Source organism: Anopheles marshallii, chromosome 3 (assembly GCF_943734725.1).
Source record: "Anopheles marshallii chromosome 3, idAnoMarsDA_429_01, whole genome shotgun sequence".
Lineage (NCBI taxonomy): Eukaryota > Metazoa > Arthropoda > Insecta > Diptera > Culicidae > Anopheles > Anopheles marshallii.
Window position 1 is genome coordinate 49,980,568 of NC_071327.1, and position 12,622 is coordinate 49,993,189.

General features: G+C 44.8%; 1 protein-coding gene across 1 annotated transcript in view; it reads right to left on the bottom strand.

The window, feature by feature from the left end:
- Nucleotides 1-2,737: 2,737 nt before the first annotated feature.
- Nucleotides 2,738-12,622, bottom strand: part of LOC128711869 (uncharacterized) — a 39,497-nt gene continuing 29,612 nt past the window's right edge. The window contains exons 2-10 of the mRNA XM_053806755.1: nucleotides 7,372-7,795; nucleotides 6,764-7,270; nucleotides 6,120-6,341; nucleotides 4,986-5,134; nucleotides 4,604-4,799; nucleotides 3,702-4,523; nucleotides 3,409-3,638; nucleotides 3,160-3,340; nucleotides 2,738-3,062 (exon numbers count right to left, since the gene is read on the bottom strand). Coding sequence (XP_053662730.1) covers nucleotides 2,738-3,062; nucleotides 3,160-3,340; nucleotides 3,409-3,638; nucleotides 3,702-4,523; nucleotides 4,604-4,799; nucleotides 4,986-5,134; nucleotides 6,120-6,341; nucleotides 6,764-7,270; nucleotides 7,372-7,795 — 3,056 coding nt within the window. The remainder of the gene's footprint in view (nucleotides 3,063-3,159; nucleotides 3,341-3,408; nucleotides 3,639-3,701; nucleotides 4,524-4,603; nucleotides 4,800-4,985; nucleotides 5,135-6,119; nucleotides 6,342-6,763; nucleotides 7,271-7,371; nucleotides 7,796-12,622) is intronic.

Consider the following 12,622-nt stretch of genomic DNA (forward strand, 5'->3'; position numbering starts at 1 on the left):
ACCACTTCAAGGCACACATTGTTTTGTGTCCCTAAAGCTGGGTAGAAGCGCGGCTCGGTGATGTAATGGTAGTGGCGACACGACATTCGGTCCAATCCCAGAAATGACAGGCATAGACTACTTGAGGTTTTTGTACCGATTGGTGTCAAATGTAACAAACCACAATTGTGTCCCAATGGGAGGGGGGGATACCAATATTCGGGATTTCACTTTTACGTATACATGAACGTGGTTGCGTAGATCATAGTCGGGCAGTTGAAAGTTGTTGAAACAAATATTAGAATATAACTGGTCCTAGACATATTTACGTCCTACTCCAACCTGTGCTGGAGCGGCAACAAAGTCATCGGCATTTCATTTTGAAGCTTTCTTTTCCCACGGTATCAGTTCTCACATGTAACATCTTGCAGGGCACTAGTACGGGATTGCACTTTTCAAGATGTTTTTATTCATTAAACCAAACTTTGGCTGGTCTTAAAACAGCCAACTTCCGTGTAGGGTCGAGTGCATTACATTTGGATTTGATTTCCGTAGCAGTAACTATATCTGTTTGTTATGCAATATTCAGCGCCGGGAAAATGGAAGCAGAAAAATCACACACTTGACTTGCAACTCACGTTACAAAACAACCACCATCCGGGTAAGTAGGGGATTTAAGTGTGAAAGTTTAAATACGCTTTGAAGAAAGCGTAAGTAACACTACCCTACACACACACAGACACACATTTTGCACCAACACGTGGAACAAAATCGTGGACCAAACTTTTGTGCCCGAGCTTCATCTACCGTCTCCATTTGGTGCGCTATTTACAGGGATAAGCATCTAAAATCAAAGTACGGCAAAAGCGCACGGTTCAACGTGAGGAAATGGCAACGAAAAACAGAAACTACCAAATGGAATCCACGTGGGTTCTTGTCCAGTATAGGGTTGTGGTTTGCTGGAAGCGAAACACACCAGCACAAGCAGGGATTTTCTATCCGAAGCTGCTAAAGTGAAGGAAAATCCTTAAAAGCAACCAACGAACTGATCAAAGTAACCGAAGCTCTAGCGCCTTAGCGGCAGCGAACCCGTTACACGTGTGGATATTGTCGACGACGAGTGAGGTCGACAAGCGGGCAATTGCGGACAAATAGCGATTGAGCCGTTACATGGTCGGGAAAACAAACCTCATATCACACAAGCAGCAAATTGTTCCACCAATCGAACCCTCGGTCCTAACTTCCTTCCGCCTGCGAAACGCCATGAAGCGGAGCAGCTTTATGTCAGCAGCGCCCCTGCAGCATTTATTACTCGATATGATTTATTGGATTAAAAAGAAATAAATTATAAAATAGAATTCGATTTGATGCTGGATGCGAGTCCATGGGTTGTTGCTCAAACGTTCACCTACCGAACAGTGGTTGCCGTTATAGTGTGATGGCCGATAATCCGAACCGCTTGCAAACAACGAGCGTTATTAAATCCGTATCATTTCAAAATTATCTTCTACGTTGCATAAATTCAAATGTATTCATTGAATCAACGTTTTGCCGATTTATGGTTCGTTAATCGCTAGCTTTATCCTTTTTTCTCCCTTCTATTCCTGATGGTGACATATGAATGCAACAAGTGTACGGCGATAAAAAGTGTCCCTTTCATGTAGGTGAATCACACACTATTTTTAACATTTTATTTTTATTCTTCCTCGCTTTTTCACTACACTTGTTCAAATACGACTTTTTTATATCTAGCCCAAAGTGATTGCGACTAAGCTAGGCGAACAGGAACTTCAACAAAGTGCGAAAAAGGATTATTTTTCCCCCATTCGGAACACGGACAAACACCCGAACCGCAACAGGGTCAACAGCAAATCGATACAACGTGGAGTACCTTCCGTCCGGCGGCAAGGAGTGCGAGAATCTAACCGGGAATTGGAAAATATTATTATGTACCCGAATTGCACACGAATTTCGCACCGTACATGACTTTTATGATGCATTGAAAAATTGCACCGCTTTTGCAGAGAGGCACAACGTCCATCCTCGTTGGGGTTTGATAGTAATTCGTTGCCGTTATTTTTCCCACCATTCGATAGAATTTTCCACCACTTTTATTTGCATCATATTTTGGATATTAGAATATTTTTAATTCGATTTGTACTTCCCTTTTTTTTTATTTGCAAATGCTGTTTTTTTTTCGTTCTAATACCCACCAGTTCTTTTCTGTGCGGGGATTTCAGGATACCGCCAAAACTGGGAACAAAAATTGCGTTTCAAAATTTCTCGGAAAAAGTGTCCACCAGTGTGGATTTATATTTGCTTAAAATTCTACGCATTTATCCATCCATGGATTGGGTTTTTCTTCGTTTATTTGTTATCCGCAATAAAATTACGTGCCATGCCGACACTGACTAATGCTACCGAATGGGACCGGTGGCCTGAGAGTGGGTGACCGGAGGTGTAAAAGGTACAACGCATTTTATTCGACACGTTCAACACCTTCCCAGCCAGCCCGTACCACCTACATAATGGTCACGAAATAATCAAAACCACGAACACCTGCTCGGGACGACCCTTTCGTCTGGTATAAGCGATATTGTACAGTACATGTATAATAGTAAAGTGTATATGTATAAATATACGTATATAAAATCCATTTTTCATTGACAAGGAAATATGGAAAATAAGAAAAAAAAAACTATCTCCTACACGATATTGCTTTTCAAGGCTGCATCCATTTCCGGTGGATGCTCCTCACTTATTGCTCGTTGCGAAACCGTTTCAGCTCCTGCATGATGTTTTGCAGCAATGGCGCCGTTGACAGTTCCGCCGATTGGAGAACACTTTGTGGTGCTGTAATGCGCGTCACTTCCATCCCACCGACCGGTCCGGACGGTGTATGGAACGGGCCGGCACTCATTGGCCGTACCATCGGTGAGTGTGTTCCACTACTCCACGCTCCACCACGCGCCCCACCGGGCGTTGGTGAGGCAGGATTTGCCAATCTCGTCCCGTCTGCGGGCTTACGTACCGGTGCGGCCGTTACCGGGCGTATGGTGGCTGATGACGAGCGGGATGTTTCTCTGCGGAAAGAATATCGCAAGCGGAACGGTGCGTAGAGTTAGTAAGCGAGTTTGCAGGATGTGCAAACGCGAATTTCGGTCCTGATACCGAATCTACCTTACAACGACAGCTGATTTTCCTCGGTTTTCCACCGGCCGGATAACACCGGGCAATGGGATCGAGTTCTTCTGTTCTTCCTCCCGTTCGGGACCATCGGTGTACAGCTGAATGGCCCCCTCAAGCAGACCCTCGAAGCGATTCCTTGTCATCACAGGGTCACGCATAGGACTAGCGATCTCTGGAAGATGTCAGTCAATTGTAGTAAAACAACAGTTTAGAATTGACTCTATTGCGAACTTTTCTTACCATCCATTTCCTTCTTATGCATCTGCCATACGATCGGTCCTACCACGCCCGGATCAGCACCGTCACTCTGAGTTCTTGATAGGTGAACCTCTGTGTCCGTATTGTACTGACTAGTACCGGCCGTATCTGGCCCGGTCGACTTCATACCCTCAACGTACGCATCTGACTGATCTAGATGAGTCATGGTGACTGGCTCCAGAACACGGCTAAGCGGCTCCGGTACAAAACATCTATTCGAGAGAGACTATTTTTAGACAATCGGCTATTAAGATGGCCAACCGATAACAGCTCACCTGGGAAAACTTTTCACCGAAGCCATACTCAGGTACGATCCAATGCTACCGGAATCCACCGACATGCCACCACCGCCACCGCCGCACTGCTCCAGCACGCGGATCTTGTCCCGATTCAAGGCTTCCACCGGCAACCCATGGCCATCGCCATAACCTACCAGCGGCTTACGCTTCAGATAGTGCTTCAGGATCACATCCGTGTTGAAGGTTTCGCTGTGCCCGTACGGGCCCGGCACCAGCTTCGGTTCGCGATCGTCATACGAACGATCGCTCGGACTAGCGCTGCTGGCGGTGGTCGTCGTCAGTGGACTCCTCGCCGGTACCAGTCCCGCACCACCCTCGAACGATCCGACCCGATTCTCGCCCAAGTACTTCCGACGCCGTTTGTTTTCCTTCTTCGGCTTCTGGACCGAAGCGTACACATTCTCCGCGCCACCGTGCACGGTCAGCAGCGATTGCAGGTGGAACTGTTTCTGCAGCTTGTTACTCAGATTGACCGACTTCTCGTCCAACAGCTCGTGCTGCTGCTGCTGCGAATGATGCAAATGCTGATGATGGTGGTGGTGATGTTTCTGCTTGCGCTTCGGATAGTACACGGACGAATCGGACGAATAGCTCGAGGACGAGGAGGTTGGCCGTGTCATCGGTGGTAGCGGGAAATGGATTGTGGGTGAGGGTTTCTGTGCTATTAGGCTCACGTTAGCAGACGGATCACGCGTGTAAGGGGACGGATGTCTGCTGCTACCACTTTCACCCGTTTTCAGCGCATTCAGCTCCTCGGTAATCGTTCCCGGCATTACGAGTGCCTGCGTTGACTCCAGCCTGCAAATGGGACACGGGCATGAAATGTACTTCCGGTAAGCCCCTGAGACCTAATCCAGTGAAACACCACTGCCACTCACTTCTTCATCTCGCCGATGTGCTTCCGTTTGCCGCGTGCCAAAAGAAACAGTCCAACGCACAGCACCGCAAGCAGCAGGGCCGCCACACACGACACCACAAACAGGCTTGGATTCTGGCCGATCAACGCTATCACGTTACCGCTGCCGTTCTGTGTCGACGGAATCAACGGTGTCGCCTGAGGCTCCTTCAGATACGCTGCAAAGTACGGAAAACGGGACAAAGTTCAGTATACAGTGCACCACCCGGGGAAAAAAAACCACGACAAACGAGTTCAAGTTCTGCGGTTTTTACGGCAGTGAGGTCCGATTTCGGTGTGTTAGAGGTTTTTGGTTATTAAGCGTGGCCGGTTCGAACCTGCCCGATGCGCACTACGGTACGTACGGTCCGCTTTGAGGTAAACCATCGTTTCTAGCACGTGTTCCATCTCGTCCTGCGACATCAGCTTCATGTCTTCGGCAGCCGTTGTTGCAAGCACGGGTAAGCCCCCCACAAACACTGAGTAGATTATTTCGGTTTGATTCAGCGTGTGGCTGGGAAGAGAGAGAAAACAATAGTCCAATAAACAGTTACCTTTAAACTTGTATACACTAAGGCAGCAAAACGATACCCACTTCAGTTTGCAAAAGTAAAGACCACAATTCAAAGTAGTTGATTTAATACGCTTAACTTCCAACTAAGTTACTCTCTGGCGAAAATGAACTCCTACACGACTAGACGTAACGTTGATAGTTTGAAAAGTAAAGTGAAAATCCTTCACAATTTTCAAGTAAATAATTATTGTATAAATATCTTCCAATTAATCGACTCTTCAAAATTGTTACTCCTTATAAATATGAATTGAAAATAGAAAAAGACAATAACCCTACGCACAGGTTCAGGGGTAGTCAAGGAAATAAGTTATTCTTTTAACTCAATAATATAAATAAAAATTAACAATTGAACTCCAACGAAATATCAAATTACGAAAATGTTCCTAACATCACTCACGATGTATTACTAATAGTATGATGCTCAATGAACATTTTGAGAGGAATCATACATATTAATCTTTAGTAAGGAGTCATTTGAATCGACTCTTGAAAAATACATTAAATCATAGAGTTATGAATCCTCAAAGATTCGTCAATTTGTATGTAAACCTGACTTTGAACTGATAAATCTCTGGAGGTTTATGAATCTTTTGAATAGACAATCAGTTCAATGATTCATTCCGATTTATGAATCAGAATCAGATTCACCAAAACTCAAATAACAATGTAGTGATGTTGGTGGTAATATATTGATGACGACCACTGTATGTACCGACGGAACTGAGGCATCCAATGGCAAACACTCGAGTCATTCAGCGACAAAAACAAAACCCTCTAAGTAGGATCAAAAGCATATTTTTCGGTTGGTGCCCCCCCGGCATCCCTACGGCACACCCTGATACCACTCTTGAATCCTGTCTCCTATTAGCACTACTCTGCTGGAATCCACACCGGCCACTCCGTACAACCACAAGTACGCACTTACTTCGTCATGCCCGTCGATCCACCACCAGCAGTCCGGCTACTCTTCGAGCGATTGTGGTCCCGACCATCGTCATCCATTGACAATCGATCCTCCTCCCGCAAGTGGGTGGTATTGTGTATCAGGATCCGCACCTTCCGCCGTCCGGTCGAGTATGCGTCCTTGTCGTGATTGCGCCTAACCACCGTCCGGTCGGGGCCTCCATCGGCGGTACCGTGCAGCGTACTGGAACGATTACCCAAATACACACAATGCTACATGTACACATGAAAGAGCACGGAAGCCATTTGTTCAAATATCGAGCAAATCGTTCGAGAGGATGCGCTCCCAAGTAGGTTAGGCCGTTTGGAGTCTTTGTCTTTCATTCCCTGCCGGTTTTTTTCCTTTTCGTTTGCCATCCATTCTACTCTCCGTTGCACGCGATACGGCGGCTTGTTTTGAATTTTTCGACGTCAAGAGATCGCCACTCGGGAATAAGCGGCATGCAATGGGACATGGCATAGTAGCAATAACAGCAACAATAAAAAACAACACAAAAGAAAACAGGACATATGGCAAACAATAGACCGGGAAACAAATCGGCAACCACGGTACATAGGATTGTGGGACAGTTGGGTGATTGGACCGCGGTCTCAACCGTAACATACCGTAGCTGTTCTTCGGCTTCTTCACTATTCCCACCTCCGCTACCGCCTGCACCCGCCCCGCTACCTTCCTGCTCCTGTGGGTTGTGTCCTCCGATGACTTCCACTACCGGCGGTACCGGTAGAACGTCACTCCCTGTACCGTGGTCCACCTGCACCAACCGGATCACCTGCCCCGTGTCTCTTTTGTGCAGGATTTTCCGTCCCCGAAGTTTCCGCCGCCGACGTTCCAACCGTTCGTACGCAATGACGTTCCCATTCAGCAGTACCCGAGCGCCAGCAGGGTTTGGATGCACACCGGAAGGTGGCTCAGGTTTCTGTCCAACCGTACTAGCCTTTTGTTGTTGCGTTGCTAAGCCTTCTTCATCCTGCCGAGAAATGCCGTACGGTGGCACACGGCGCTTGGTACGTTGGGTTCGTTCACTCTCGCTCATCGACTGTTGCTCGAGTGTATTGTTGTTGTGCTGGTTGTTGCTGCTTCCGTTGATACCGAGATGTAATGCCTGTTGCCTGCCACCCCCCGTAAGGGAAAAGGAAATCTGCGTGAGTGATCTTGTCCACCGGTACGGTACGGTGAAGAATCGTTTTGTCTTTCTGCCAGCGAGCCTTACCTAGCGAATGCAACTCGATACAGCTTGGCCAGTTTGCCCTCCAGTGCCGGATAGTCCTGCCGTCCGTACAGCCCACCGATGACGGTCATCAGCCAGAAGCGTCGATCCGTGGGCGTAACGTTATCAACGGTATGGCCGTAGTCATCCTCGGCCGCCGGTCCCTGGTTCGTATCGTCCCCATGAACTCCCGGCACCGAAGATGGGCAATCGAAGATGCACAGATCGTCGTACCCATCCGGACCGCCGTTACGATCGATGTACACGGTGGCTACAACCGTGGCAGTCTTGATGATGGCATCCTCGCTGATTGGAAACCGTTCGAAGGGATTCAATACCGAGCTCGGACCATCGCCGGAACCGGTCCAGAAGAAGTCTCGGATGTCCTGGTCGGTTGCCTGCAGATAGTTACCGATGATGTAGCCATCTAGTGGTGTTGGGCGAAACGATCAATGTGTAATCGGATTAGTGTATCGGTCTTTAAGTTCGGTTCTTAAGCTATTATATTTCAAACCCACTAAAAGAGCTTACTACCCTGTATGCTTCCCAGTTGCTCTTAATGCAAACAATTTGTTTTGGTACCCAACAACCAGTAAACAAACTCATAAAATTCCCATTTACATTCTGCTTTCATTCCCTACGGAACTACCCACGCTCTCCACGCTCTACCGCGACCCGAAAAGAAACATCACGTCAAATCGCTCTCGCGAGCGCACTCTAGTAAAACGAGCCCCATGATTTATTGCTCCCGAGCAATTGGAAATCGAATCAAAATAATATTAATGCATAAAGACATGAGTAGCAGTTTTGCAGCGGTTCCGGCGAAGATTTATGCGATTGTGCGTAGTGTTAGACGGTTTGGAGTTTTGGAGTTCCGTATTCCGCACCGTACGCAATCCACCACTTTCACCGCGCGTCTGAAATGGATCCGATAAACTAGACCATCTTGTCCCGGCTAAATGGCAGGTTTCACTGGCCAGGAAACATATTGCTTACAACAGCAGTAGCAGTAACAACAAACAACAATAACACGGCAGCAACTCCAGCGGGCGTGCGGGGTACGGGTGGTGATGGAGTTTATGGGAAACTTTTCCGCTTATTCGCAGTCAAAAACTGCGGCCCCCTCGTCACTGCGCCGGATTTACGCTGAACCAGCAGGAAAAACGGCCCCACCGAACCCATTCGGTGGTACGGCGAAGGGATATTTTGATCCACATCCGGACCGTTAGCTGCTTCACCATCCTCGTCGAAACGAGGACGAACTTTTGCCGGAAATTGAATGTGCAGGGAAATCGAGGGGCGTATCGAATAGCTGGCTCACCGTGGCAACTCCTGAAAGTTTGCCGAACGCAAGCAAGTTATGAGAAATTGCTTCGTTTTTGGACCCCACATTCAGTAAAGGGACCCAAACGGTTGTGCAAGATGGTAGACCGTCACGCAGGTAGTATCAATTTACTTCCGCATTTACACCGGTTATCGATTCAACAAACAAGACCACGGATCGAAGACTCGGAGCAGAATACACATCGACAGTCGAACAGAAACAAACTGTCGGTTACTTCGGCAACATTGACTCATCGGGCTCCGTGGTGGTTCCATGGTACCCTTTCGTTTATGCAGCCCTTAGTACGCTTTCATAATTTATCCTCTGTCTTCGTTAATCGGGTTACGGAAAAATAAGCATAAGCAACATCAGCAACAACTTCCGCAATCGATCGAATGATTAAGATACGAAGCAAATGGTATGAGTTATCTAGAATCATGATTAAGTGAAAATGGTTTTCCATTATCAACCGCAATTACCACGACACCGAATGTCGATCAGTCTGATTTGTAACTAATGGTGGGATAATTGAAATTATTCGAATGATATTTATAGAGTGCTTACAACACTATACGATAGTGTAAACAGTTCAGTTTCATAATTTCGTCCTTTGTATTTCTTTACTACGTTTGTGCTTTGTAGCTAACTTTTTATTAAAGATTTCGCTTACTAGGAAACAAAGATAATGCTGTTTTGATCATATTTTCCACAATCATTAAAAAATATTTATGTATATAGTGAAAACATAATCATTAACCGAATGCAAGACTCTTTCCCCGCTTATAGGGCAGTGCCTTTTTAATTCTCGAACAAGGCAAGTCAGGCAACAACACACCGACAAACCCATGGAGTTTGAGCAACCCATATAGAGTTGCTCCGTCAACCTGAATGAAATGCACCAGACAAACACGTCATTGAACAAAACATTTTGATTTTCTCTTGCAAGTCTGTTTCTCACCTTGGAACCCTGCTCTTGATAGAGCACTGACCAACCCGCATCTGTGAAATGTAATTGTTGCGTAATTGATGAATAATAAATTTATTGGAAATACACATATAATATGCCAACGAGACAACACCTAGGATGGTTTTTTTTAATTAAACACCTCATAAAAATCAACTTTTAACCTTTAACTTTAAAATAATAAACGGTATTGCATCGGGATTCGAACTACGCAATTCTTTCTTTCATTATAGCCGTCTGCTGTAATGGCGTATTTCGGGGACCGCCTGCACTGGCTAATAACAATAAAGATTAAACAAAACCGAAACTGTGATATCTGCGACAAACCAAATACAGGGCGCCACATGATTATTGAATGCCTAAAATGTAATACCAAAAATAGGATGACAAAAAAAGAATTAAAAACAAGATGGAAGGCAAAACAGGAGATACAATTAAGAATTTAACACAGTTAAAAAAATAGACAAAAAATAACAAAAAAAATTGGAAAAATGGCTGCACATAAGGCAAAAGGCATGAAAAAGGTATTGCCTAAGGAGGAAAAAACAAAAGTAAAAAGAAAATAGAATTAAACAATTTGCAATTAGCCAGAAATTGTTGCCTCATGTCCTTTGCACTGCAAAATACGTGATAGAAAAAAGTCAAAGCATAGCGGTGAAAGAAAAAATAAAGTTATTAACAACAGGCTACAAACAGGATCAACCAAAAATACGGACTAGATAGATAGATATAATAGATATAAATAAAAAAACGAAATAACCAACGACAAAATCAAACCAAACCAAAAGATAAATTGTTCGACAGGTCTGCTCTATTCAAACTCTGATTGTGAAAATAACTGGCATCATAGGAGGAAATCACCTCGACAGAAGAATAAGAAGAAGAAGAAGAAGAAGAAGAAGAGAGAAAGAGAAAGAAGAAGAAAAAAGTCCTGCGGTTTTGAGGACTCCTGCAACAGACCAAGTCCACGAAAAGGTTGTAACATCAGATAACTGCGCAAATAATTTTAATGTTACAGTAAAATTGAAGAATCTTCTTCCTATGAAAATAACACTAAATGAAGACAATATATTCACTAAGCTATGTGCTCGATGCCTACAGTAAAAACCGAAAATATTGCATTATACTACTTGCTCGATGCCTGAACTGTGTTTGATATTGGGCTTATATTTGGCTTTTCTTCATCACTTATCAGCGCGAATATGTGTTTTTTTCTCTTACGACATAAATCACTAAAACACGAAATTAATCAGAATTGAACACGATAGAATTTTATAATTTTCGCAAGTACATTACACATGCCATGAAAACTCAAACCTAAAATCCCAAATCGCAATGAAGAAGTTTAAGTGCCTACGCCATGTGATCAAACTTATCTAAGAGCAAACATGTTTGACAGTAACAAGCCTTCACTACAAATCGTAACCGCTTAGAGCATAAATGCGGTCATCCCTTCCGGGGGCAATCAATCATCATGGCCGATGGCGCATTCCATTCCCTGGACAGGAATGATGGGTAAGCAACTTACCCTTGCTGTCTGTGTGTTTCATGCTTTAACTTGCATCATTGTGTTGGATCCTTTATTTCTACGAATGGTATCTGTACAACTCCACCAGTCCTGCAAAATTTCCGACACCCTTTCGCATAATGTCTTCCCAACGGTTTTCAATATCCGATTATATTTTATACTTACCCTTACCGGGCGCTTGCCTCATCATCAATCGACCGTTGAAAATTCGATTGACCATATATTTATAACATATGAACGCGTGCAAACGTACACGCACTGTCGTATATTCGGGACGCTTTAGCCTTGAGTCTCTTTCTGGCTGATTGCTTTCAATCCGGGTGTAGATATTTCACTGGACGTAAAGCTGGTATGTGACCTCATCTCGAAAAGGTTCCCGTGCGAAAAAAAATAAATAAATCGTTTCGTCGACCAACAAAACGGTTAGTTTATTTCCGCTAAATTAATAATTCTCTCTCTTTTTCCTCAAAAACTCAATCGTTTAACGCTAACTACGTGTTAGCCCAAGAGGGAATGAGAAAATAGAGCTAAGAGGTATGGAAAAATCGTTACCAGACAAAGTGCACTTAAAATTTATCATCACTACCCGTACGAACACTATCGAAGCGAACTAAAGCGGGTGATGGATTTGTCGACCATCCGGTAGAGAACATCCTTGCGTGAACGATTATGGCCTTCCCTAGGATCACGCATGAAGCTCACAAGCGTTTCGATGGTCGTTCCGTCCTAGGTTCAAAACTAACTATAGACATTTACCACCAAACAGTTCGTCGTCTCAGTAATAAACCACTTATCTTGGATTAAAATCTGACGACCGATTGAATTTGCACTGTTTTACCTTCGACCCGGTTAGCGAATGACAACGGGTTGGAAAAGTGAACTGTGTATGGCACAACACACACCTACACACTACTATATGCACTAAATTAACTTCCATCACAATTTTCATCAATCGTCCCTTCGTTGTCCGAGTCCCTCACGGTGTACGTCCAGGTCGGACGACATGCTAACGGCTCCATCCATGATCTGGTATAAAGTGTATAATGAAACAAAAAAAAGGTCCAAAATTTCCTGCCCGGAGTCTCATAATTCTTTGCTCGCGAAAATTCAATCGCTTTCCAATACTTCATTCTCGCACCCCAAACCTCATTGCATCGATTGCGTCGATCAACGCGTCCTTCCTGCAAAACGTACGATCGATTGATCAACGAGACGAAAGAGTCGATAAATTTGACGATGATTGTGTGGCTGCATCAGTGTATTTTTTTTTCATTTTCCCACGCATACGCACAGATTCAAAATGATTTTTCCTCAGCATCTCTCACATACACCCAACCACATAGATGCAGGTAAGAAAAATATTTGGCACCGTGCCCAAAAACCCGAAATCCACCTACTGGTGGGAGTGTGAGAGTGAAAATTTGTCCCGAGATCCAAT